The following is a 27,811-nucleotide window of genomic DNA, read 5'->3' as shown; positions in this document are numbered from 1 at the left end:
TGTGTCCTCCCCACCATGCGTTGCCTATGCTGCTGAAGCCCCATGATCTAGTTCTTCCACAGGTCAGATCTGTGCTGTAGGTCATAGTTTCTTCACCTTTGAATTAGGTCACAAAATATGGCTGGTGGATTTTCTAATGTCATAGTAAGTAGAGAACTATCCCTGGTGGTGGGAGATCTGGGTTAATTCCTTTCTCTACCTGTTGAGATTTGGTTGCACCTCACACCAAAGTCTCCCGACCACCAGGAGACCAGGTTATAGTATGGGTTCCAGCCCCTGCTCCACTGAATCCTTAATATTAAAGTAGTGAAATATCCAATGGAGCAGAGACTAGAACTCATGGTTTAATCTACTGAGGTGAGTGCTCTAATCCCTAGGTAATAAAGTCTTTTTACTTCGTCTGATTTCTCACTCTGTCTCGCTATATAATTATTCCATGCAAAGTGGTATAATTTCAGTAGGAGAAATCAGTACCATTTCCTGGGCATGTACACATGACACGCTGACTGTGTAGTAGCTAAAAAATACTGTGCAGTAGCACGTCACAGCACAGATGGTACTCATATGCTACTGCACATTATTATTAGCAGGGATCCTGGTTTTCCCTGATGAAAAATTGCAAATTCTCTGATTTTAAAAACCCCAAAATCCATGATTAAAATGAAAGGCCCCTTACTTCCTCGCCCCTCACTTCCTCCCTAAAGCCCCCTGGCCCTGCTAGTGCCTTTTGACCCCCATTCAGAGCCCCCTACCCCACCCCCAGCCCTGCCGGAAGGGGCTGCCAGGGCTACAGGACCAGGGACCTGGGTCCTCAGCTCCCTGCCCCCTATAGAAGGCAGCAGCTGCTGTAGCAGAGCAGAACCTGGCTCATCCCCTGCTGTGGGCTTGGGTGGGTTGGTGGGGCCAGCTCCACACTGCTGCATGCACTCCCAGGGGACAGGGGGGACCCATGCCCTCCAAACCTGCACACAGGGTGGGGTCTGCTGCCTGCTGTGGGCTCGCGTTTCTATCGTGCTGCCCCCCCCGGGACCTGGATCCCCCCTGCTCCCCGAGTGTGCACAGGGGTGGAGATCTGGCCCCTCCCTCTGCCCTGTGGACAAGTTGCCCACAGCCCTGTCCTGTTCCCCGACAGTGCCCTGTGGCCACACATAAGGCCCGTACAACCCTGGGCTGGGCAGCAATGCAGCCCTGCCTAACTCTCTTTCTTCCTCCCTATGGAGGCCTCAGTCCCCACTGCCACTTACCTGTGGGAGCTTCTCTCCAGGCTGCTTCCCTGGAAGTTGGTGGGCTCCAATTCACCCACTCCACCTTCCAGCGCTGCCTGGGGAACCCCTAGAATAATCACCCTCTGCTCCCTTTCCCCACTCCCACTCTGAAAACACAGGGGTTAGGAGGGAGGCGACGCCATTGCTAGGGGAAACTGGCTGCAGCTGGCAGCCAGCAGCTAGATTACCCTCCCTGAAACCAAGAGTGAACTACTGTTTGGTCCAGGAGATCATTGTAGCTCAGAACGCTTCCTGCAAAGTGTTATCAGGTACAGCAGGGAGCTGTACTTCTGTCTGCACCATCTGTCTCCTTTGTGGTTCTAGCACCTAGCCTATTTTGTGTATTTACATTTTTCTGGGAAACACCAGGGAACAGTAGAAACATACTGAAAAATATAATACCCAAAAGACTTCCCAGAAACCATGACATGAGAGCTAAAATCCATTTGGTGCCAGCTGCACTCTACGTTTCTGTTAAACAAGCTGCAAATACAATTAATTTAAGTTACAATTAAATTAATGGAGAGAAACATCTGCAATATGAATTCAAATTGTGATATTTGTCAGCTTTCATACAAACTAAGCAGCATTGGACAAGATGTGAGACAGTAGATCTCTAAAGTGCATCAAGGCTTGGAGAAAGTTGTGGTGTTGATTCTTTCTCAGCATCCCAAAAGAAAGTATCATGGCACCAGAGGTGCTGTCTAGTATGCCATGACATTTTACTTCACTTCCTGACTTAAACTGTAATATAATATTGGTGTATAGTGTTAAGTGAGCTGGTACAAACTGATGCCTGAGGGAGCATCAGTATAATCATGGATGAAATAAATATTGTATACATATTTTTACATCTATTCATATATTCCTTTGGGATGAAAAGTGAAAACTATTCTTCAAAAAAAGAAAAACAGGAAGAGAAGGAAAGTATTTTTTTTTTTTTGTATCAGCTACCAACATACATGCATAACAATCAACTTATGGGCTTTTTTTTGCTTTGTACAATTCCCAGTAGTTATAAATTGCAGATATGAGAAGCAGCAAATGCTTCAATCTCTGGATAGATTATAACAACAATTGATGGTTCACATTAAGAGTAAAATAGTAATTCTTTTTATATTAAAATGTTTTCACTTCTGTTTTAGTCTGGAGGGGATGTGGCAGCAGAGCAGCTAAGGCATTCTGGTATAGCTCTGGTAGTATCCATTTGAGCCTTGCTCTGTGCTCATCCTAAAGCCACTCTCAGTCAATCCAGCTGCAGACAGGTACTTGGTCTCATGCTGTAGGCTCAGTGTTGGCCAGGTGGCTTAAGGGTAGCTCTTTTAAGTGCTCCTTGCTATAGGAATGGCAGTGCCTTCACCCAGCCAGCCTAATGGGTTGCTAGTTTCCAGAAGGACCTTTCGCTATTTAAACAACTCCATAGATTTGAGGCTTTCCATAGTGTGCAACTAAATTTCTGCCTTTTTCAGCAGTGCTTCTAACAACAATATCACTGTATGTCCACTGGGAGTTCTATACTCTTATACCAAGCAGTTAAATGTTTATTACTGTCTAAAGTGTCCATTGTATCATGCATAATAAATTGAGTTTTCCTTGGTTTTTGTTTATTTTCCCTTCTTGGTGGAGGTTTTAATTTTTCTTGGCTTCCTCCTCATGTTTTTCCAGCTTTTTTTATTCAGTTCAGACAGAATCTCTAGCTATAAATTTGATTCATGCTTTCATCTAGCTGTATACTTTTATTAAAATTTTGAAGGGATTATGCCATTTGGCTGTGATGGCTTTAGGAAAAGCCTTTATATGTCTTGAAATTTTTAGTACCATTGATAACAGCATTTTTCTGTCTTTCATGCTGCCAAAGAACCTATCCAAAAAGATTCTAGTTAGGTTTATGTTAGACTTGCAACCTTCCCCCCGTCCTCCCCCAACCCAAGATAATGATATTGTTGTTGTCACTTTTCCCTTTAATGATAATTCATTGCACCCTAAATTCTCTGTTGGCACAATATCCTTTCTGAAGACTAAAACTATTGTGTTGTAAGGACCACTGGCTTAATAATCAGAATACATACCACATTATCTCTTCAGACTTCTTTGCAAACATTAAGCAGTTGATTCTCACAAGAAACTGTGAAATTTGTTTTATTGTCTGGATTTTCTAAAGTGGCTCCTGATTATGGATATTGAAGTGTTGCCATGTGGACACTCAGAAATTAAAGGTCCCCAAATCAGTGACTATATTTGAAAATGTATGTTCTTTCCATCTTAAAATTCCTAATTTCTCTCTCTTTTGGTTCATCTTGTCTGTCATTAGTTAAGGCACAGTTTTTCAGTCTAGACATGTAACTCCCCTCAAAGTCCGTGGGGATGTGTATACATTACTGAGAACAGAAGGCGGTTCATGTGGATTGGATTTCTGTTGTGTTATAGAACTGAACCAGTTTCCAATCATATATACCGGTTTATTTGTAAGTTCTTGCCCTAGCCTTTGAAATCAGTGGACCATTTCTCCTTGTTACATGTTTTGATAGCTAAAAGTGGATTTAACCTTGTGTTTCTGTACTTTCTTGAATTGGGGCCTAGTCATAATGCTCCACTTCACAGCTTCTTTACTAGAGCAGTGTTTTTCTGCAATGCATTTTCTGCTTTTGAAAGGTCATTGAGTGTAATCACCACTTTGAAGTTTGCTTCTTTTGTCACTAGTGGCTGTTTTATTTCATTACCTTTCAAAATGCAGTTAGTAACTAAGTTTTACTGTTTATCATCCTGAATCAACAGCTCCCAAACATTAGGGTGCCCGAGAGACTGAAAAGATACCTCGAAGCCTGTCTTGTTCTCCAAGCATTTTAGTTCCTTCAAGAGACAGAAGAATGTAAGTGAATGGATATTCAAGTATTTGTTTAATTAAGGCATCATGGGGCACATTGAATAAATATTTCCATTCCATAATGTCTTTGGAATAACTCCTAGCTTTATTTAAATGGGCATGTACTCTTATGTAGCCTGGTGTTAAAAGAAACTTGTTCACCATGGTCTTGGTAGAAGCAATATGTAATCTTCAAATACATTAGGAGGTTTTTTTTGTTTCTGATTGATTTTTCAGCTAGCCTTTATATAGGTGCTGGGCACAAAATAAATTACTCACATTTTTAGATCACCTTTATCTTTCAGCTCTTTACAAAGACAAGAATCAAATTATTCACCCATCAACAACTGTCTCTCAATACCCAGGAACACAATGTAGCAATTTGAGACAAGAACCCATATCTAGCGTAAGCTACACTTATTTTCTTATTCTCTTATTGCGATTGGACCAGAACCCTAATTAACATGCCAATTATTGAAGGGCAGAAGGATAGGAAAGCAAGGTTTGTGATTTTTCATAACTACCAGAGCAATAGGTATTATTCTGAATAATAGAAAGGGCGCCACCACTGCACTGGAACAATGGGTTGTTGCGTTTATGGATGCATTAGGTCCTGCTGCATCATGGTTTAAATAAACATACAGCAGCTATTCAGGGAGTAAAAACTTAGTGTAGCCTTTATTGATACTATAAGCCAGGTGATCAGACTGCGGGGCTGGTACAGGGTTAAACACAAATCCAAAACATGTTTCTATGCTACTCTTTTTATACATTAGAAAGGTTTATATCAAGCATGCATCATCGCATATAACTACTTGCTGATTTGTGATCTTTATAATTAGCCCTTATGTTTATTTTATCCTGTTTGGGTTGTTTTATTCTGCATCAGCGATTCTCAACCAGGGTGCCAGAGCACCCTGGGGTGCCTTGAGATCCTTTCAAGAGTCAGAGGGTGCCATACAGTCACTGTTAGGTGTGCAAAGATGATTCACAAGAGTACCCAGAGATTTCAAATAGAAATCCAAATTGTTAAAACCATTATGACATGTCTTCTTGAGTTCTCTGCAATGGCAGAATTCTTCTAGTATATTTTTGTAGTAAAAAATGAGTGAAAATAGAGCTGGCTTTGAGGGGTGCCTTGAACTTAACAAGGGTACCTTGAATCTAAAAAGGTCATCAGCCACTGTTCTGCATGCTTTCCTTGTGATCAGTTATGTTTGGCACCACGCACCTAGTAAACTGCTGAACTTTTTCAAGTACAGCATCCCCAATGCATGCATCATGTCAGGTTTTGTCATACCATCTCAGGATGCTCTTGAACAGATCCAATTTGTTCTGATGACTCTGCTGTCCTTCACGGAACTTAGGGCCTCTGAGCTTTTAACTCTTCCTGGACTGCTTTATGGCCTACATGGGTCAAAGGAAAGTGTGACATCTACTGAAGTTACAGTACCCTGTGAATGAGAGTGAGCTGTCCTTAGATGTCTCTATCCTTAATGTGTTTCATTGTGTTTTTTTAAAGCCCTCTGTTTGCTTAGCTCTGCTCCTGCTGGCTTCTGTCTAAACAAAAATAGCCTTATGCTGAGTAGTTTTGAAATCCCACCCATACTGACTGTGAATCATCTTGCTCATGCGCTTAACACAGTTATTGGCTCAAATGATTGCACATTTGTACTTGCTAATTTAACAAATTTAACAAAGCTCACATTTTGAACTCGTATCCAGTACTCATCATACCAGAGTTCCTGATTCATCACTGCATTACTCCAGTTTTAAACTTATATAAGTGCATGGAGTTAACAAAATAAATCAAAAATAAAAAAGAACGAAAAGAAACTCCACAGTAATTCAACTACTTAAGCAGTTTTCCTTAAGCTGTAGTTACGTAAATATATATAAACTTAAAACTCCCAACCTGCACAATAATACTTGTCTTCTGTAACTTATTGTTCATTCCTCTGCTTCTGTCTTGAGTGCCTAAGGGAGTTTGTAGTCTGCTCCAGAAGGTGCAAGCCTCAACTCCTATATTCTTTAGCTGTCTAGCCTGCACTTGAGATTCCCTCCCTTTCCCTTAGCAGCAAACTGGTCCCTAGCTTTCATTCCTGGCATCTTTCCCTTCTTGCCTGGCTCTTTAGAACGGTGAAGGGAGCATGACTGTAATGCAGTGAATTTCTCCTTGTGGGGACAGGTGCAGAGGAAGAGGTGTCTTCAGCCATGTCCCAGCAGGGTACATGTACAGAAACCCAAATGCTGAGCACCTGGTTAAACAAAATAAATTCCTTGAGCAGAAATGCTCAGTTCTGTGGTATCTTGGGAAAGTGCCAAATATCACAATCCTGGAGTCCATCTGAGTGAGACAAGCAGATCCGTTTGCATCTCTCAGAAACATTTGTTTGAGTCTCCTTTCAGACTCAGTCAGCAGTTAAACTTGGTTCACATTTTTGACAATATCTTTATTACCCTACAGGCTAGAAATACAAAGCTAAATCCTTTTCCCCACGACAGGCTGAAATTCTGGAGTGCAGGTCTGTGCGAAATGCTTGCTTGTTGAAATTTTGCATGACAGGTTTTTGTTTGTATTTTGAAAGCTTAAGCAAGCAACTACACACAAATAGTCAGTGGATGATACCAAGGTCAGTGAGGACTCTTGGGTAAGAGTTTTACATGCTCAAGAGTTTTAGTCTGTAAAGTTCTTCCTTTCTGTATGTGTGTTTTAGGGTCCCACTAGTGCTTTGGGTGCTTCTGTAATATGAATAATAATAATGAACATAGCCATTTTCATAAGTCAGTGTACACTCTTGGTTTGTTCCAACGTATGAAATGGGTCCCTACTCTCAACTGATGTAAACCAGCGCAGCTCCACTGAGCTGCTTTGACTTCAAGGCCAGCTTAGTATGACTGCCTTCTGTATTTTTGGTATTTCCATTCATACTGTCAGGAAGAATACCAGCTCATGGCAGCTGCAGTGAAGTTTATAGGGTAGAATAGGTTTAGTATTAGGTAGAGTAGGTTTATTAGAAACCAGAGTAGGGTCACAGGCAGTTGGACTTGATCAAGAGTTGTCACCTGGGGGTATGTGTACCCCTGGGGGTACTTTGAAAGGTCCCAGGGGGTACATGGAGCTGGAGCACTGCCACCCCACACCTCTGCCTCATAGGAGCAGGGCTGAGGTGGGATGAGAGCAGGGCTGCACAGATATTGCACTGCTGCTGCTGCTCCCCATGCCCCTGCTCTGTGTCTGGCCATTTGCCACACACTCCCCTCCCCCCCCCGGCTGCCCCAGGGTACACTTACTAGAAAAGGGGGCTACCGGGGGCACACTTTTTTAAAAAGGTTGAAAAATGCTGGACTACATGATCTCTGGAAGTCCCTTCCAGGCCTGTTTCTCTGTGATTCTGTGATCTCAAAATAGGTTATTTTTGGGGTAATCAAAAGACAATTATGTGTTTAGTTTCATGTATCTAAATCTATTGTGCAAGATACTGTCTTTTTTGTGCAAAGTAACTTTTAAAAAGATTTTGAAGCAAAGTTTTTCCTCCAAATGATGTGTATCTTTTTAACTGTAAAATTTATGTCCTGAAATTGAGTTGTCAGCTATATTTTTGCTGGAGGTAAGCACCTATCCCTTGAGTAATAATTAAGAAATAATTCCCTTGACTGATCATTATTTTAAGTATATGTGGCAGCAATCAGTTTATTGGTTATTTTAAGCAAACCTATGAGCTTTTCTAGCAAACTGGTTTTGGAATGTCATGGAAATTGATATTGCAGGGATTGTTGCTTTGAAAAGCTTGATTTATCTTTCTGGTACAGTAGTTCATGGTTTATTATTCCAAAAAAATGTTTGTTTTTTTTTGTTTAGCTGAAAGTCTAGAATATCATGGCCCATAATCTTTTAAGTCTTCTAGTGATGTTGGCAAATTGGCTTTTTACCAGTTGGAAAGAGCTATTTGTTGCCTTTCAAAACAGTGAAGACATATGCCAATAGACATAGAACACATTAATAATTCAGAGTGTTTCAGGGGGAAAAAAAACTGGAACTTCAGATGATGCATTCTTTCTGAGGAAACTGATTGTGTTTAAAAACATATATTTCCATTGATAATTTCTTATATAAATTCAGAACCTTTGTGTACTATTACAGTGTCTCTCAGGTTTATAGTATAAGTGTGTTAACTTTGCCAGTTAGGCACAGGAACTTATGGCTGAGCTGATACATCTGCTATCACTTATACCAGTAGATTCATGGCTAAAAAAGAATTTGACAGACTAGTAATGAAAAGATGTCTTGTAGAGCCAAGAGCTGCCTAGATTTATAGGGGTTTCAGATCAGAGAGTAGGCTAATTCCAGTATACACTGGAGAAATATATGGACCTTACACAGGTTCTATTCCTTTGAGGTACTGAGTGTTGAATGCAAGCATAAGCAGGGATATTCTTTTTGTCTGAAATGTCATTGTGTGGTTCACTCTTTTCTCTTTTAGGAATTTATTCGATTCTAATAGTTATCACATGAGTACAGCAAAATCTGTTGTTCAAGTCACTTTTCCAGTAACCTTGTTACACAAGCTCTCTGGCTTTTTCAACCCTCTTGTGTCTGTGATAAGTCTGTCAGGCCTGAGCTCAGCGTTATTTTTCAATGAAAGGTGAAGGAGAATCTCTTCAGCTGCTTTTGAAAGTGTGGCATATGTATATAAATGAGATGTTCTATTGAAATTATGTAAGACTTTCCCCAATACCTTTTACCTGAAGGTAGCTGGACTCTTTTAACCCACAAGTGCAAACATGGTTTGGAAGGTGAAGTAATTTTGTTTTATTGGACCACATTATGTTGTCTGAAATTTACATTTCTACCAGGAGAATCCCTGTTCTCCCAATTGACATGACAAACATACAAGTGTTCACTGAAATTCTTCCAGAGGAGAATTCCCTTTCCAGGAGAAGGATCTCCCAATGTTAACCTATAACCTCTCTCTTGCAAGAGAGTTTCTGTTGCAAGAGTGAATGCTTATATGCTTTTTCACCATTTTTTTTCACCAGGAAAGTTTTCCTATTTTTTTTCACTAGTTGACAGTGAATGATGTATGCTTCCCCTCTAGTCTGGTGGAGGGAAAGGGACTGCCTAGTTTGTGGAAGGGGCTAGGTAGGGCTTTACAGTAGAGAAGAGGGGAGTAGTAGCACTTCTCCCCACCTCTTCCTCAAACAGGGAAGTCCCTGGCTTTGGGCAGAGGTGCAGGTACTTCATTGGCTCTGTCTAGCTTCCCCATGAAAGCCTCAGAGGTCAGAAACTGAGGCTGGGGAAGCTGTCCTTGGCTCAGTTCCTAGCACTCTGGCTTAAAATGCTTGTCCTGCCACCTAGGGAAGTAGGGGTGGGGATTTCAAAGCCTAGGAACTGGGAATTAGGCTCAGGGAGGCTGTCCCCAAACCCTGTTCCTGGCCTCAGCTGGCTTCCACTTGTCAACACCCACCATCCACTGAGGGTGGCAAGGATATCTGGGGGAGAAGGGGAAGCATTAGAAGCTGAGCACAGAAGCAGCCCCCACTGCTCCTTGCCAGTTCCCAAACTAGAGTCCCTGGTCAAGGGAATTACCTTTGCCCTACTGCTCGGTCCTGGGAACGAGAAGACTGGAACAGCCACTGCTCCCTATGCTTTCTCCAGTCTAGGATAACCCTGGTCTCAGGAAGGCATGAGGAGCAGAGGAGAGGAGGCATTTGCAGGCTGAACCCTTGTAGCACTTCCTTTCCCAGAATTATTACTAACACTTGCATGCAGCCATAGAAGCAGTCACAGTCCAAACACAGTATAAGTTATAATACTTGATCTCACCTACTTATGTTAATCAACTGGACTACTTGAAAGAGATGTGGGTGGTTATCGTGTATGGAGTCAAGTGGAGTTAGCAGAAGATGTAAGTTACAATTGGCCTTGTAATGCCACTGTTAATCCATGGATTTTTGGTGTGCAGGAAAGCTATGAATTTATATTTCTGGGCCCCTCTTCTGAAGGTATTATGCAGGTATCCTCTGACAACAAGGTTTGTGAGGGCAGAGATGAAGTGGTTGTTTTGTGAAAAATATTCTCCCACTGGTGAAAGAATGTTTTTGTATTTTATCAGTTTTGTTTGTGAGTTCATAATGGCTTTTTGGTTTTGCCTTCATGTGAGGGTATTTGGCACAACAGATGAAGTATATTCCATGTTGGGATATACATGGATAGGATCGGATCCAATTGGATTGGATCCAGGAATTCTGATTGATTCTAAATGTAAATTTAGCACAAAATCAGCTGTCCAGAAGGAAGAGTGTGAACAGCTAATGGTATTTAAACAGAGGACCAGTTATTTTAGAAGCTTTGGGGGGCATCTAAAAACGGAGGTGGGAGGAGGACATGAGGCAGCAAGAGGGAAGTTCTGGAAAGCAGAACATATGACAGGCTCCTGGTTCTGTTTTATCAGAAATTTAGAAATGGTCTCATTTTCTGGTTCTGATTAAGATACAGCTGAAGCCACTCAAACAAAGTCTGTGTACATAAGTTCAAATGACCTGGGAGAATGCTCCTGGATTTGTTCCCCTGGTAGAAAAACTTATCTGGAGACCTCTGAACAGGCATTTGAATTCTGGAGAACAGGAAACCAGTAGTGCTGATACTGTGGGGCCTCACTGTATGCACATCTCAGGTGCTCTGCAGGTTCCCTGTCTCTGCCTCATGACAGCAGTGGTGCACGGGGCAGCCCTGACTGGTTGACCCAGACTGCTCAGGGTCAGCCTCTGTCTCCCTGCAGCACAATGTGGGATTGTAAGGTGGCATGTTCTTCTCCTTGTTCAGTAGAGTCCAGCCTGAACAATGTGCTCTCTCCTAGGGGTATTGTGGGATGCTGTAGGACTGTGCTATGGCTTCTTTCATAAGGGTAAATTATACAGATATTTCCTTTCCTGGGAGAAAGTCTCCTGAGAGTGATTTAACCCTGGTTGTTCCCAGGTTATTTTTCTCCTGGAGCAGCCATTTTGCTTTAGGAGAATAGTCTTGAACATCTGAAACTCATGGTTTCTCCTGAGAGAATGGTGACTCTCTCAGGAAAAACTGAATTTCTGTATGTAGCTAACATTTAAATTCAAGATTTTTGGTCTGTGTCAGATGAAGATTTTAGTGCTATTAAAAATTAATTCATGTTCAATTTTTGACCTAGAAACTAAAATTCAAAGCCAGTTATAAACTGGATCCCAATGTGTACCCAGTTTCCTAGGGTTATCCTTACTTTGAAGCAGTTGTTGAAGACCAGTATTGCAGCTGATCCTTTGTGCAGTGTCACTTTAAAGTGTTATGCAAATGATAAATCTAGGAAGAAAAAGCCCCTTATAGGACTTCTAAAATTTAATCACAAATGTATTTACTATGGGGGAGAAGATGTAGGATATCATTCATTGAGGGGAAAAAAGTGTGGTACATTCATATCAACGGTATTTTTATCCAGGTCATTTCAGCAACCTGGTGCATGGAAATAGCATATTTTATGTCTGAGTGGTCAAAGTATGTATGACGTTCAAGCACTGGCATTCAGCTGCAAAGTGTCAGTACCCTTAAAAGAAATGATGATGCACTCACTATGTGGAGTTCATTATATCTCACTGACAGACGTTTAACTATAAATGATTGTTTTAATCCAGTAAGTTAATGCACAAACAATTTCTTATTCATAACATACATACATTTTTTTCACTTTCTAAACAGAATTTTAATATTTGTACATGGCTGGCAAAAGGCATAAAAAGTTACAGCACTGTCATCACAGCATGAGTTGTAATGAATTTCGTTTTCTTCCTTTTCTTGCTACACCTTTGTGATGCGATCTATCAATGCCCATCTCTTATAAAGAGACGGTTAGGTTCATATGGTAGTTTGTTCCATTATCTGGCCCAATTTTGGTTTTAAAAAAATGGCCAAAAAATCTCTCTCTGTCTTAAACAGTATAATAAGGTTTCTCAGCTGCATGATAGTTTTTAAATTGGGTTCTCTTTGGAGGCATCTTTGCCACCAATAATTCATATATCTTCTTCTAAATAAATCACAACTTCACTTAAAAATTAAGTTAATTTTCTTATTTGTTGTAGTGACATCTAGTGGTCAGCACATTTTGGAATTATCTTCAGCCTTTTCTCCCCACCAAGGAAACCAAATTACTTTTTAAGTTTTCTAAAGTTTTGATTGCATTCAGAAGAAATGAGGTGCCCTGCTTATCAGTTCCCAATAAATCACACTGAAGTCCTATCCACCAAGGAAGAAGCCTCTCATTGTAATCATAATTAATATCATAATTAATAGATGAAGGTTCCCATGAAGAAAGGAAAAATCCAACTGTCAGAATTTTGTGGCATCCTATGACTTAGGAATTGAGTAATCAAATAGCTAAAAAACAAATAAAATACAGCTCAGTGAGACTTGATATTTCAGGTGTCTAACTTCAGTGACTAGTTAGTTGCATGTTTCCTTAGTAGTGTTCCTTGCTCTAAGACTTCCCCTATCTCTTCCTTCCCTGCAAAGGAGCTGATTCCTATGTTTGTAAGCCTCCTGGCTATAAATGAAGTTCAGCAGTGTCTCAAATGTCTAAAGCTTCAGCAGTACTGGGCTACACTGCTACAAATTCCTGTAACTCCCTTATTCAAAATCCTTTCTTTTATTGCAGTGAAACTGGGCTTGGGGGATGGAATAGTTGAAGACCTCATAGGGTTTGTCAGAGTTTTTAAGTTGGCTCATTAAACTGTGTACTTGATCCCCTGAATACCATCATGCAAACAGGCCATGCATTTTGTGATGTATTGCAGAAAGAAATGTTTAAAGCAGAGAACATATTTCAGAGTGCTGTTTGTGTTCCCACGGATACCAGTGCTTAACTGCCATTAACATTAATGACAATTATTTGCATGCGTTAAGAAAACAAGCGACTCTCTGGGCATATCTATACTGCTTCTGCGCTTGGTAGGGGGTAGCAATATGAAAACATGCCTTATCTACCTGTTCCTGCTCCATGTGGTCTGAGTTTCATAGAATCATAAAATCACTGGGTGGGAAGGGACCTAGACAGATCATTGAGTCCGACCCCCTGCCATGGGCAGGAAGGAGCACTGGGGGTGGCAGGGGTCATAAGACCCCAGCCAGGTGCCTAGCCAGTCTCCTCTTAAAGATTTCCAGGGAAGGTGAGAGCACCACCTCTCTGGGAAGCCTATTCCAGGCTCTGGCCACCCTTACCGTGAAGTAGTTCTTCCTAATATTTAACCTAAACCTACCCTCCCTCAGCTTGTAGCCACTGTTCCTGGTGACTCCAAGGGGGGCCCTGGTGAACAGACTTTCCCCGAGTCCCTGCTGGTGGCCCCTGATAAATTTGTAGGCAGCCACAAGATGCCCCCTCAGTCTCCTCTTGCAGAGACTGAAGTGCTGAAAAATATATGTAGCTCTGTTAGAACGACGCTAGGCACATGCCAGTAAACATGTCAGAGGCTTAAAACCTGAGTGTGGCACTGGGTATTCCCTGGGCATGGACCTAGCAGCAGCTACATTACATATTTTTGCATTTGGCAAGCGAGTATGGGAGCATATAGCTGGGGCATGTTTTCATTATGGCATTTCCTAGCAGCATAGCCATACCTGTTACCCATGAAAGCAGTGTCTGTATATTCAATAACTGCTTCTGTCACAGTTCTGTCCCCCTGGATCCTCCCAGATGCCCGTAGGCTTAATCTGTGTTCTTTAAGCATCCTTAGTCTGGGTTGGCTCCAGTGCCATTTATTTCTTTGGCTTCCCTGGCATATTTCCTAGGCATAGACTACTATAAACTGTCATGGAAGAGGGATCTTGCATCTCAGCTGCACTAAGCCTTGCAAAAGCACACCCTTTCTCAGAGCTCCAGTCCTGTGGGCACTGACCAGTTTATGTATCCTTCTACTAACTTTTTATAGTCAGTGAGGTAGCTTGTCTTTATAATTTTCAGAACTCTTTGCCCAATGGCCTTGTGATCAGGACCAAAGAAGAAGCAGGTACAAAAGTGCCAGAATACTACCTTTGTGCCCCTTGATCCCTGAGGTCAGCTGAGGGATGTTTTGGGTTTAGGAGGACGCATCTACATGAGATGCTAACTGCGCAGTAACCTAATAACACCGTGCAGTAGTGTGCAGGGTAAAAACCGTGCTAACGCACTACTGTGCAGTCGTAGTAGCCTACTACTACTGCACAGCAAAAGTCACTAAGAATCTGTGCAGTGGTGCTACTCCACGAGTTACTGTGCGTTGATTTAGTACTTGGTTAAACAAGTACTAAACTTAATGTGCCGTAACTACGGAACATAAATGAACATATAGATGCACCTCCTGGACTGCTCGAAATTATGCTGGCTTCTGACAGTTCTGTAGGAACTAGTACACTGGCTGGGATTGCTACTGTACTGTGTAGTATAGCCATACCCCTGTCTGATGTAGAGGAAGGTTGGATTGAGCTGGCTATGCTGTTCTCCTGACAGGGGTTTCCATCCTTGGTTATTCTTCGCTTTATGGCCCCATTGTGGTGTTCCAGTGGTGCAAAGAGACTGTAACATGGATCCTGTCTCCTACTTGCAATGAACTTGGTGTTTGAAAAGATCCAGACAAGGGCACTAGATGGACCTTTACAGGAACTGCCTTCTCTTATCAATATCCCAAATTTATTTACAAAAACAAACCCAGCACACCCAAACTGCATTTACTGCCCAAGAAATTAGATTAATGGTGTTGGCTTTCAACACACTCATACTGCTATCCACATTTCAGCCTCTTCAATATATTAACTCATCCCATTATTTCACAGCTGAGGGAACTTGATAATATCATCCTCAACATAAGAATTCAAAGAGCTCTTGGATCTTAGTATAATCAGAAATCTAATTTATCTAAGCATTTCTGGCAGGGAGGGAGCCTGGCAGAAAGTTTTTGAATGGTGGGATTGATTAGTACGATGTAGCATGATGCCACGTGTGTGTGTGTGTGTGTGTGTGTGTGTAACTATATCTACTACATATATTCATATAACTGTATTTTAAAACTAACATGCCCATGTATTCACCGCCCAAGAAATTAGATTACTGATTTTGGTTTTTCAGTATGTTATACTATATTCTATATACTACTCCATGTCACCTTCTTGTAACAGATTAACTCATACCATTATATATTGCTACATAATTGTTATATATATCATAATATAATATAGTGTATACATTTATGTATGTAATAAACTCCATCTGTCAAACATAAACACAACATTCTTTTAACTAGACCTATGTAGAGAGTAGCAAGAGCACAAATAAGACTCACAACTGCCAGTGAAAGTTGATATGGTAATTCTTCCCTTGTATTAGAATTGAAAGAACATTTGAAATCTTGCCTTGCCTATTAGAGGCTATATTATTGTGTTTGGTAAGGGATCATCCTTCTGAGGCAAGGAATGGACACAGTGTTAATAACAAGTAATAATAATTTATTTGCATTACAGTAGCACCTAGGAGCCTCAGTTTAGGTGGAACTCCTTTGTGCTGGCAGTATAGAAATACCATACTTAGGTGAAATCTTGGTATATTCTTGAAGATCAGCTCCTGTTATCTTCATGGGATTAGAATTTCACTCAAAGTGGGCATATCTGCATGTGCAGTTAATGCTACATGGGTATACTGTCCAGTAATTTATGGCACAAAACCTGTCCTGGGCAAACATCTACACGTGCAGTAATTTGGGAGCAGATTTGCTCCTCATAGTACTAGGTTGTTCCAGGCCTCCTCTGGCCCTGCTCTGCCCTCTTGCAGAAGCCAGGGGGAGCTGGAGGCTCTAGCCACAGCTGCCTGGGGTCAGGGGCATTCTGCTCCCTGGCCATTTGCTTTTCTGGCCAGAGCAGTCTGTAGCGTGCTGGCACAGCCCTCTGTGACTCTAATGTCAGAGCCTGTGCCCACTGTGTAATTGGCTGCTCCACCCCTAGGCCCTGGGAGTGCCAACTCAAGGTTCTGCTTGCCACCCTGCTTGCTGAGCTTTGGCTACCTGCTTTTTCAGGTAGCAGATTAACCAGACGGTGGACTAATTTACTGTGCAGTAAGTGCCTGCATGTGTAGACAGTGACTCCTTACCACAAAGTCAATTAGTCTACCGTGTGGTAAAGTGTCTCACGTAGATGCACCCCATGAGAGGCAATTCTTGTCCACAAGAACCACAAGAACCTAGGAAGTAGATAGACCAGGCAGACAAGGTGAAAGGAAGCAGAGCCATTAAAGGTGAAATGACTTGCTCAGTGCTATTAAGCATGTTAATGGCAAGGGCAAGGAATAGTGGAATGTAGGTCTCCTGAGTGCTACCTTCCACTACCATTAGATACATCATGCATCTACATTTAACATTCCCAAACTCTTATTTGTCTTACTTATGCAGAAGGACTCACAGAATCATAAAATTAGAAGGCAACTGAAGGGTCATTTGGTCCAGCCCTGTGCATGAATACAGGAATACTGGTCCCAAGTCCTCCCTTACCAATGATTATCCAACCTCATCTTGAAAACTTCCAATGAAGGAGATTCTGCAGCTTTCTTGGGTTGCTTGACTGCCTTACTGTTTGAAGTTTTTCCAATTCCTAGTACAAATCTACTTTGCTGCAAATTGAAGCCATTGGTTTGCATCGTCTCCTCTGCAGCAAGAGAGAAAAGTTCTTCTCCTCCTTCATGGAACCTTTCAGATATTTGAAGACTGCTATCATGATCCCGTTTTAATCACCTTTCCTGCAAACTGAATGTGTCTAGTTCTTTCAACCTTTCCTTGTATGGCTTACTTACAAACCTCTGTCACTTTTGTCGCCTGCTTTTGGACCCTCTTTTAATTCTCCTCATTCTTCTTAAAATGTAGAACTGCACACAATATGTTGCCTAAATGACACTTAACCAGTGCTGAATGGTGCTATTAGTTCTCATGTTCAACACCTAATACTCCTTCATATATAGCTCCATATTGGAGCTCCTTTTTTTTAGAGCTGCATCATTTTGCTGACTCATGTTGCATCTGATCCACCAAAATGCCAAGATCCTGCTCAGCAGGGCTGCTACCCAGCCAGTTTTTCTTGCATTCTGTACTTCTGCTTTTGATTATTCTTTCCTAAATGTGGCACCTTGGGTTTGTCTGGATAAACTTCATCCTGTTGCCTCTAGCTACCTTTTCAATCTATCAAGATCTTTCTGTTTACGCCTGTGACACTATTTGGGGTATTTTGCAGTGGTTTGTTTCATTTCATAAAGCCCTGGATGCTGAATATCAAAAGTGGAAAAAAGACTGAATTTTGATTTGTCTTTTATAGGCTAGGAAAAAATACTGCATTTCTCCCTGAAAAAGTTGTGTCTGTGTTTGTCCCAGAATGGAAATACTAACATATACACTTCACCCTTCAGGTCAGGGTTTAGTAGCAACTGAATGCACCAACACTTTTCTGCCATTGATTCAATGATGCTAATCCCAGGATAACCATTTAGATGTACTTTGCGATGTCCTGAGGTAAACTGTTAGCATTTATCCTGTGAACCTGTTTAGGATATATTCTGGGACAATAGACATGAATGTCTGAATGATTGCACTTTATCCCAGGATAAAATGGTTTATCCCAGGATAAATAAAACATCTGTAGCCATAGTCCTCTGAGATTTGCAATCTGATTTTACACAAGTGAGGGTAGGTGCCTGGATTACATCTTAGCTGTATGCTTCTTGCATTTTAGGCTGAAAACATAGTGACAAGAGCATGAGAAGAGAAATGAAGATGGGATCAAAGGTTACTTACCAAAGTCCAGACACTCGTTCCAGTGTGCCTGGACTTTCCAAGGAACTTGTTACACCTGGATTGGTTTATCTTAAATGTGGACAGCTTCTGTTTGTTCTTGACACTTCTTAAAATCAACAGCAGAGTGTTACACTGAACATCTTGGAAACCAGATCTAACACCACAGAAGGCATTTTCATATTAGCCAAAGTTTGTGACATCACTATTTAAATATTTTTTTATTTATCTGAAAAGAGTTGCATGTAAAATATTTGTCTGCCTCAGGTGCTCTCTCAGTTGGTTCCTGGTTAGAGGATCTTGCCTTTCTGCACAAGGTCAGACCAATTATCACATTTGGGATCAGAAGGTAATTTTATCCAATGGGCAGGATTGGTAAGGACTGTGGCCTTCCTCTGTAGCTGTGGGTGTGGCCCTTTTCCTTGTATCTCTTGAGAGTATTTTAACAACCTTTGCAGTCACTGCTGTACCTCTTCTTTATCTGTGGCAGGTTAGGGTACTATGCTCTGTGGTTGCATGACAAGATCGCCTGTGTAGTTTTAGTAATAGCTTGGATAAGGAGTTGCTTACGGTGCTTTGGATGGGGATGAACCTGCTTAAGATGGGGAGGTTGAGCTAGATGAGCTCCTGAGGTCTCTTCCCACCCCGCTTTTTGATTATTGTATGAATCAGTTGCATTACTCTCCTCCGTTATTTTAGGGTGATCCCTTTCTTCTTTGTAATTGGCACCCCTTTTCTGGAGCAGGGGTGGTCTGTATGCACAGCAAAGCAAAAACACTGATGCCTAGTAACTCAGCATGATTTTGAAAGGGCCCTCATGGAAGAAAAATAAAATAATGCCAGTCTGCTCTTGTATTGAAAAGTCTTTATATATGTTATCACTCTCTTTGCTGTCATCAGCATCAGTCTGAAGGGAGATTACATTTTGAAAAGTGCATATTGTGGTTGTAAATGTGCTATTGCTAGTCTGACTAGCCCATCATACAGTAGTATTATCCCATGCTTTTATTTGATTACTGTAGCTTTGCAACATTACACTATAATCTGCAGTTCTCGTTGGTTGTCTTTCTGCTGCACATTTCACACGTATCTCCTCTCTTGGCTCTTTACTGCAAGGCTTTATTACAGGATTTGTTGGGATGGCATTTGTAATAATTAAAGAGACTGTTTCCATATGATGAAAATTCAAAGTGAAATAGTGGTTCTTATGGAGAAATAATGAAAAATATGTCAACACAGAGAACCAATTTAGCATATGTAATAAACTGGGGGAAACTGATACATTATACAGCTTCGGCAAATAAATAACTTTCAGAAAAAAATTACTAGCACTGGCACTGTTGTTTTTCCTGATGATGCAGCACAGAGGATAATAAAGCACTTGCAATATTCTGGCTTCTGAGGTTATGAATGCAGTGTTGTTCTTCTTCAAGAGAAACCATTTCTGTAAACCAAACAATTGACAATCATAACTGTGTGTTGGATGAGAAATCATTTGGTTAAATTTGTATAAAACCCCTGGAAAACTGAAGCCCTGATATGACCCAGGCAGCTGCAATGGCTATTTATAAGTTAGGCAACCAATCACTTAGGTGCTTTTGAAAGTGTTATTCTCCAGTTCTTTTACCATCAAAATATCTTAATTCTTTAATGGAAGTGAAGTCTCCATACAGTCTCCTCTGCAGTCTAAGTTTCAGTTTTTGTTGTAATTACACTCATTTTTTAGCAACTGGATTGAGGCAACCAACCTCAGTTGAATCTGAAGCAGTAACTGGATGCGTGATGACACAAAAAGATCATTCTCAGATCCCAAAGACATAGGCAGTTGCATGGGTTCAATACTTACAGGAGAGCAATCCTAGGAATATGAAGGGCCAGAATGAAGTTATATTGGGGCACCTATGCACATGACAGATCTCTGCTCCAATGCATGCTAATTGGCATGCATTGAAGCAGACTTAGTTAACTGAGTCTGCTGCATGTTACCTGGTGTGCTCCAGCAGCCTCCTTGTCATGTGTATTCAACATCCCCGCATTTCAAAATAGCGGCAGGGGCACTTTTAAGCTCATCAAACAAGCTTTAGGTAAAGTGCCCCTGCTGTCATTTTGAAGCATTGGACACTAAATACACATGATGCTGCAGGCGCTTTAATTAGAGTGGTCTCAGAGCCACTGTAATAATTGAAGTGCCCCCTCCCCCCCAGTTCCTGGAGCACATGTATAGATGCCCTTGGTGACTAAGTTTGAAGTTTGCTTGGTGACTATGTTTGAAGTTTGTTGAACCATTGCTTTGCGTGTATGTGCCATTTTTCTGAAGAGTTTTGAAAATGAGGTCTGTTCTCATGGGTCAGAAAAATTCCCTGGCACAGTTCTGGGAATATTAAAATTTGGATAATTACTTTCCACCTATTTTACCTAGATTACCAGTATCATTATAGTTTGATACAATAATCTTCACTTCTCTTCTGAAAAGGTTTGCTAATATTGTCACATAATGTTAGTAGATATGCTTAATTCCAGATATTCCAGATATCACTTTTTATTCCAGATATGCTTAATTTTTCAGTCTTAAGTCAATGTTAATTACCACATGTAGCTCCTAAAGTCCCCTTTTCGACTATCTGGCATCTTCATCTCAGTAATTCAGTAATTTAGCTATGCTACATCTATGGTAGCATCACTGTAGTAGCTATGTGCCAGTACATTAAGTTGCCTTTGACTTCCACCTATCTACGCCAAAACACTGCTATCCCTTTTACAGAACATAGAGAAATTAATAGTTGTAAGGTCCACACTAATATTTGCAACAATCTGTTTCAGGCTTTAGGTCTACTTCCTTTAGGAAAAATGAGTTTCTCCCCCATTGTTAAAAGAGCTGATAAATATGCCAAAGTTAGTATTGCTTTAAGCAGTATTACTGATTGTTTTACTTTTTGGCCTTTTCTTTCTATGGTTATTTCTTGCAATTTCAGAATTGTTAATTAACGTCTTCCTATTTCCAAATAGGAAAATTAAGCATAACACTTAGGGCCATCCTTTTTCTTCAGAGACAAAGATAGATAAAGCTCCTGTTGACTGTTAACAATATTATATCATTGTTGTTTATTACTTGTCATTGCTAAGAACTACTTTTAAACAAAGTCCAAGGGACAGCTGATGAAGGAGAGGCAAATACTACCTTTTGAAATTCACACTTTATTCCTATTCAATTTAAATTCCCATTAATGTTTTGCTACCATTTAATTTGTCCTCTAGCACTGTGCAGAGGTGGATCCAGGATTGATGGGGGGGAGGGGATAATCAGCTGCCCTTGAACTTTGTTTAAAAGTAGTTCTTAGCAATAAGAAGTAGGACTGTCAAATAGTTAAAAAATTTGGTCACAATTAGTTGTGACTAATTTTTTTAATCACACAATTAATCGCAATTTTAATTGCACAGCTAAAAACTCCAAAATTATGTGCAGAAAAACTCAAAATTCTGCAAAATTCTGCAGGTACTTTGTATGATTGGGTGTGGACTGTTGTGCATGTGTGGGAGGAATTTGTGAAAGTGTGGGGGTCTGTGTGTGTGTGTGTGTTGGAGCCTAGGGAGGGGGAGCTCCCTGAGCACCCTAACAGGAGTGAGGGGTAGCAACAGGGCTGGCGGGGGAGGCTGTGGCTTGGGAGTGAGGGACAAACACAGTGCCACACTGGAGCAGAAGGGGTGGGAGTAGAGGGTCCCCACAATAAAGGAGGGAGGGAGTGGGGCTGGGGCAAAGACAGGGACAGGTGCTGGAGTGAATGGGAACCAGGGCCACGGCAGGTCGTGGGATGGAGCCGCAGTCCTCTGCATTGCTGCCACTGCCCTGCTGGGCTGCCCAGAGACAGTGAGCGGGGCCCAGGTATGAGCTTCAAAACCACGTGTGCGATTAACGTATTAAAAAATTAACTTGACCCAATTAACATGTTAATCATGTGGGTTAACTGCAATTCATTCATAGGGCTAATAAATAAAAAACAATGAAATTAGAAGGTTGGCGGTACAGAGCGGGTACAATGGTTCAGCTGTATCTGCCCTTGGTACTGTGTTGAAATAAAATGGTTGCTCTGTTGGTGAAAAATGGCCATGTTTTGGCAAGTATTTGGAATAATTTTCAAAACCAATGTGTTTATAATCCCAGACATTGAGTGACTTCAGATTCTAGATCCTGGAGATGTAATTTTGTCTATAGAATACTGTTTATAGGAGGAAATAGAGTTCTATACACCCCTTAAGAAATTGCCTTTGGACCCAGAAATATTGGGTGAAAATCAGTGGATGCTGCATGTGAGTGTGAATCTCTGTGGCCAGTAGTTTCTGGGATGGTAGAAGTGCTGTGGATACTTGTAAAAGCAACTATGTTTGTAGCTACAGGTGAATGTGTATTCATCTCTCTATTATCACTAATCTCCTATTTTATTTATACTTCTTTATTTGAGGCTACTATGCAACCTGCAAGAAATGATAAGAGTTGATCTTACATTAGGCAATCCTCTTCTGGATTTGTAATGAATAACCATAAGACCTTTAGGAATAACGTGTGTGATTTGGAGAAAATTTTTCTTAATTTTTTTTCTTTAAATGTCAGAATGCACTTTTGATGCAGAGCTACAGAAATGTCAACTTGTTACTGTATGGATTGCTTGCATTTGCTTTCTGACTTTGATGGATAACCCACTGGTGTTCTATCTGTGGACTTTTCTCTTTTGAATCTGTTGATTCTGCACCAAGATTTAAATCAGCTGACACTCCTGTAAGTTAGGCTGCTAATTTTTTACCGGAAAACTATAATTCTCAAAATACTTGTAGGGGAAAGGTTCTGGAAGTGTTTTTTTCAATCTGGGATCCAGGGGTGACTGGTGCCTCCTGAGTCTGGGGGAGGGGCACAATTTGTGGTTAGTCCCGGGGGCGGGCCAAAAACCCCATATCCACTTCTATACTTCTGTGCCGCAGCTTAGTACCCCCTCTCCCCCGCAACATGCTGCTGGCCTGTGTGGTAAAAAAAACTGCCCTGTCCTTAGCAGTCAGGGGCCAGTCTCAAGGAGGGCATGTTCCCCCCCCCCAGTCACCTCTGCTAAGATCATTTTGCTGATTTGCCTAAAGGACAGAAGGCACAAGAGTAGGAGAGATGGAAGGATGCATAAATTGTCTCTTTTCCTGGTTGGGAGAATCTAGGTAATGGAGTGATTTTCACCTCTTCACAAATGGTCTAAGTTTGGCCTGTGGCCAGTAGTGATACAAACTTTTTACCAACTGGCTCTTCTGCACCGTTAGAAATGGCTTGTTTAAAGTCAATCAACTGTCTATTTGTGAATGTTAGTGTTGCAAAAACCAACCAAAGTGACTGGCATGTGTCATTTTTGACAGACATTGAGAGTATGGTTGGGGTTTATGAATAGTGACAAGACACTAGTAAAGGACTGCCCATGTTGTACATGACCTGGTAAAAGTGAGTCCTTCTGTAGAGCTATATATTTAGCAACCTTCAGGAGCCCTAAATTCTCTTCAGGCCAAATTCTGCCCTTATCTGTAACCTTGGCATTTATCTGTGTGCAGTATTTGGAACTTTACACGTAAAAATAGATTTTTTTTTCAGGTTGTTATTGGAAATTACAGAGCAAACTCCTGTTTATCTCTTCTCCTCTATCCTCTTCCCACCTGTTTCATAATTTTTATCCTCTTTTTTTTCTTTTATTTATCTTGCAATCCCCTTGTCCCATTTCTTCATCCTATGTGTGAAAATACATTAATAGCTTGTATGTTTAGTTAACAGCTAAACATCTTAACAACTTACTCCTGTTCCTTTTACCTAAGATAAGTCTTGATTCAGCAAAGAATTTAAGCACATGCTTAAAATTAAACACGCTTGTTCATGTTTCCATGACTTTGGATATATGTGTGGTCCTGAGAAGTGTTGGGCATTGATAGTTCCCACTGGCTTGTGTCAGGAACTCTGTGGACTCAATACCTCTTACGGTCAATGAGATTGCTGCGTGAGCAGAAGCTGCATATGTGAACATCAGGAAGGTGTCAAGAAGCAACTAGCTTTGCCTGTCACCGCTACTGTTTTTACAGTTCTTGGCTTAATAGTTAAAAATTAACCTGCCTACCTCAAATTAGAAAGTTCTCCAAGTGCCCTTCTGAACATCAGCTTGCATTCATTGATCTTTCCTAATTAAATTCCATTTCAAAGTCATGTTGGATCAAACAGTCTCTGTTCTCTTCTTATATTACCTTCATCTGTTTGGTAGCAGACCTGTCAGGGCTGTCTTCTCATTTGGCTGAGAACTTAGCATGCCTTTCATCCTTGAAATGAAATGGAGCTCATTCCAGCATTCAGGCCTAACAAAGTGCCATAACAGATTAAGAAACACTACATATTTACAGAAATTGGAACCTAATGTAAGCACCAGTCCTTCATTAGTCTCTTGTCAGAGTTGTCAAGGAAAGAAGAGCATCTCAGAGCATGCAAACAGCTTAATCTTCTCAATTTGTGTTAAAAAAAAGATAAAAGGATGGGCTTCTTGTCATGAGTTGGGAGTTATGAACCTGGGTGGTAGACACAGTCATTGCATAAGTTGTTGCTCTTTATATATTCCTATCTGTCTGGCTGAAGCTGCCTTTTGTCTTTGTTTTTTATTCTCTTGGTGTTAAGCATGACACGTGCATCAGCACCGCCTCCAGAGATGGTAATCTCCTGGAATAATGTTAAGGTACAAGAGGTGGCCACAAAGGGGGAAAAAAAAAATTCAAAGTGAAGATCCTGGAAAGTCCTTTAAGGCAGTGAGGGCCACCTTCTTTGGCAGGTATGCCACAAATGAGCCCTATACTCTTGAATGCCTCTCCAATCTCCTTTCTCTGCGTTCTGTTTTCTGCTCCCTGCCTGAGCTCTGCCTTATGATACTTGCCCTACTTGCCTCTCCTCAGTCTGCCTATCCTCTCCCCCATCTGTTGTGTGCCACATATAGAGGCTGCTGTGCCACTTGGTTGGTCAGTACAGATTGGCCACTGTGCTCTAAGGCATTGGAAGGGTTGAGTTGGTGAAACACCAAGTTAGAAGTTTTTCGCCATCAGAATCAATTCTGTTTGATTAATCAGGCACCATTTTTCAGAACTGCTGTGTGCTGCAGAGTCCCAGAGTAACTTATCCCTTTATGTTGCATCTTAGAGAGGCAATGGACCAGATTTATTAAACTTTTGAGTCTATATGGCTGAAATCGATTCTATATTTAAACATGATGATGTGTATCTATAACTTAAATAGCTGTCTTTTTGCTTTCTTTGCATTGCATCTGTACATTTAAAAAATCCCTATATATGCAGAGTTCAGTAATTATTTCATGCACCGTGTACAGAGAAAAGATGCATATGTTCTCTGCTCCCTCTATAAGACTTTATTTTTGCTTCTGTTGTTTTATTTAATTTTTAAAACTGCTCAATGAGGTTAAATAAAATCAATATTAGTGAATAAAAATATGCTTATTGGCATTACAGTCCAGCACACAGCCATTTCAAGCAGAGTCCCATTCCTAACCTGATTTTATCATGAGTAAGAACTGTTTAACTAGTGTTGTTAATCTTTAGTCTGTGGATGCTATCAGGTACTAATATAGGTGTTTGGGTTTAGAACATTTTATCTGAAATCTCAAGAATGTAATAAACAGGAACCATATGCTATATGATTGGCTTTGTTTCCAGAAAGGAGAGGAAAGTAGCTTTCAGGAAACAAAGCCCATTGAAAGGCAATTGGATTTTCCCTAGGCTTTGTTTCCTGAAAGCCACTTTGCTCTCTTGTTGCTACGAAAGTGGCTACTTGCCTGGCTTGCACTAAAAGTCTAAAAATATATTTCTCTTCATCTTTGCCTTTTACAGAAGCACCACCTAAACCAGAAGAAAACCCTGCAGAAGCTTTTACGGACTCATCCCTCTTTGCTCATTGGGGCCAGGACCTTAGTCCTGAGAACAGACGTGTTGCCCTTAAACAGTTCCAGTATTATGGCTACAATGCTTACCTAAGTGATCGCCTGCCACTGGATAGGTCACTGCCAGACCTCAGGCCGAATGGGTAAGTGCTTTCAATTGAAGTTAGTGTGAGCTGCCCAAGAAATGCCAAGGATTAGTTCGTGAGTTCTGAAGTTTGCCAGCTGGAGGAGTGATGAAATATGAAGTGCTTGCAGTGCTAGCAGATGGGTTACCTAGGTTGGATGAAAAGAGTAGTTCATGGAATTAGCATGCAATTTTCAGAGGTTTAGAGGGATTAGGTGTGCAATGACCACTGGAAGTCAGGGCCTAACTTCCTTAATTTCCCTTGAAAATCCAGTCGTAATGATGATCGTTACATAGCTATTATGTTAGGTATGTAGACGTACCTCTAGGTTCGTGCTGAAGGTGCTGCTTATTTTCTGTACGTATCTCTAGGTACAGACGTACGTACAGACTTACCTCTAGGTATGTGCTGAAGGTGCTGCTTATTTTCTGTTAAACATCTATTTATTCCCAAGACCTAGAAAGTACAGGGAATTGCTGTTTTGGAAGCTTGTGGAACCCAGACCATGGAATCTAAGAGATCTCAGTAATGAGAGAGTCCCTCTGGAGTGATGCAGTGTGCACCTTGAAAAAGTCAGCAAGCAGGCTGTTCCAGTGGGGTGCTGATTTAGTACATCTCTTGGATGACCCCTGGCAGCTGAATGTTGATAGAACCTCAACTCAGGTTTAAATTGGCTGTTCTCCGATACAGGTTCTTCAAGCCTACTTGATCACTGCTATTCCAATGCATATTATGTAGATACACACATTGTGCCCTGATTGCAGACTGTGTGGGGCCCATTGAATGCACAGATTTCCCTTTACTGCTCTGCTAATGCACTTCAGTCTACTATGGAGTGCCCACTTCTGTTCTCCCTGTTTTAAGTCTCTTGACTTAGTACCACGTGTACCAGTACCACGTGTATTTTCTCATGTTGCAAAGCTACAAATTTTGGTAGTGGGACACTTGTCCATTTGGGACTAGGTAGAGATAAAGATATTTCTGATAACCCACTAAAAAGGTCATCATAATTGTTGTTGATACAAACCAGGATTCAGTTCAAACAAGTGAATCATTATGGATTCCCTAACCAATCGAGCTAGTTCCTTTTTTAGGTCTTCTAACTGTGTGTTTTAATATGGAAAACAAGCAAATCAGTGATTTTTACCGTATGTTAAATAAAAAAATATATAAAACGTATGACCCAGAATTAATAAAACAGTTTGATTACAGCACTAGTATTGAGACTAGATATTACAAAACTAACATATATACAGTAAAGGCAACTTTAAGGATATCAAGGCCTTTGCAATTATATTTGCATTTTCAGTTTTAATCCATTTATCAGCATTCTTATGAACAATCTGTCTCTTTTTTTTTTTTAATTGTTAATTAATTTAGAAAAAAAATCAGTCTTCTAGGATTAACAGGACATTATTGCCAGAATGGGAGCAAGTCTGTTCTTATATGAAATGATGCTCTTCAAGGATTTTAATTTAAGTTCTCTAGGTATAAAATATTAAAAAGACTGAGGAAAAAATGAACATGACTGTAGCTGAGAAAAAATTATCGTAGTTGGGACTTTTAAAGAAAACTAAGCTAGAAGGAATTATGATAATGATTTTCCATGAAAGTGTTGGTCCTTAATTAACTCTAAAGAGTGAAAAAATGTTAGGAATTAAGTTGTTTATGATTTCATACATACAAAATAATGAATGACACAGAGCTTTGTTACACATTAAGTTTAGGCAGCTCAGGGAGTTCTTAACCCCTGGATTATCCACACATTAAAATATGTAAAATAGTTTTAAGTTTTAA

The 27,811-nt window shown here is 40.8% G+C and overlaps 1 protein-coding gene across 3 annotated transcripts in view; it reads left to right on the top strand.

Moving 5' to 3' along the window:
* The window catches only part of GALNT18 (polypeptide N-acetylgalactosaminyltransferase 18), a 540,998-nt gene that overhangs the window by 273,440 nt on the left and 239,747 nt on the right, over positions 1–27,811 (top strand). For all 3 annotated transcript variants that reach the window (XM_019551623.1, XM_019551624.1, XM_019551625.1), the window contains one exon: positions 25,840–26,032. In XM_019551623.1, coding sequence (XP_019407168.1) covers positions 25,840–26,032 — 193 coding nt within the window. The remainder of the gene's footprint in view (positions 1–25,839; positions 26,033–27,811) is intronic.

The sequence above is a fragment of the Crocodylus porosus genome, unplaced genomic scaffold (assembly GCF_001723895.1).
Source record: "Crocodylus porosus isolate Cpor-Errol unplaced genomic scaffold, CroPor_comp1, whole genome shotgun sequence".
Taxonomy (NCBI): domain Eukaryota; kingdom Metazoa; phylum Chordata; order Crocodylia; family Crocodylidae; genus Crocodylus; species Crocodylus porosus.
The sequence above is the reverse complement of the archived record's forward strand: the minus strand, read 5'-3'. Positions and strand labels throughout refer to the sequence as shown.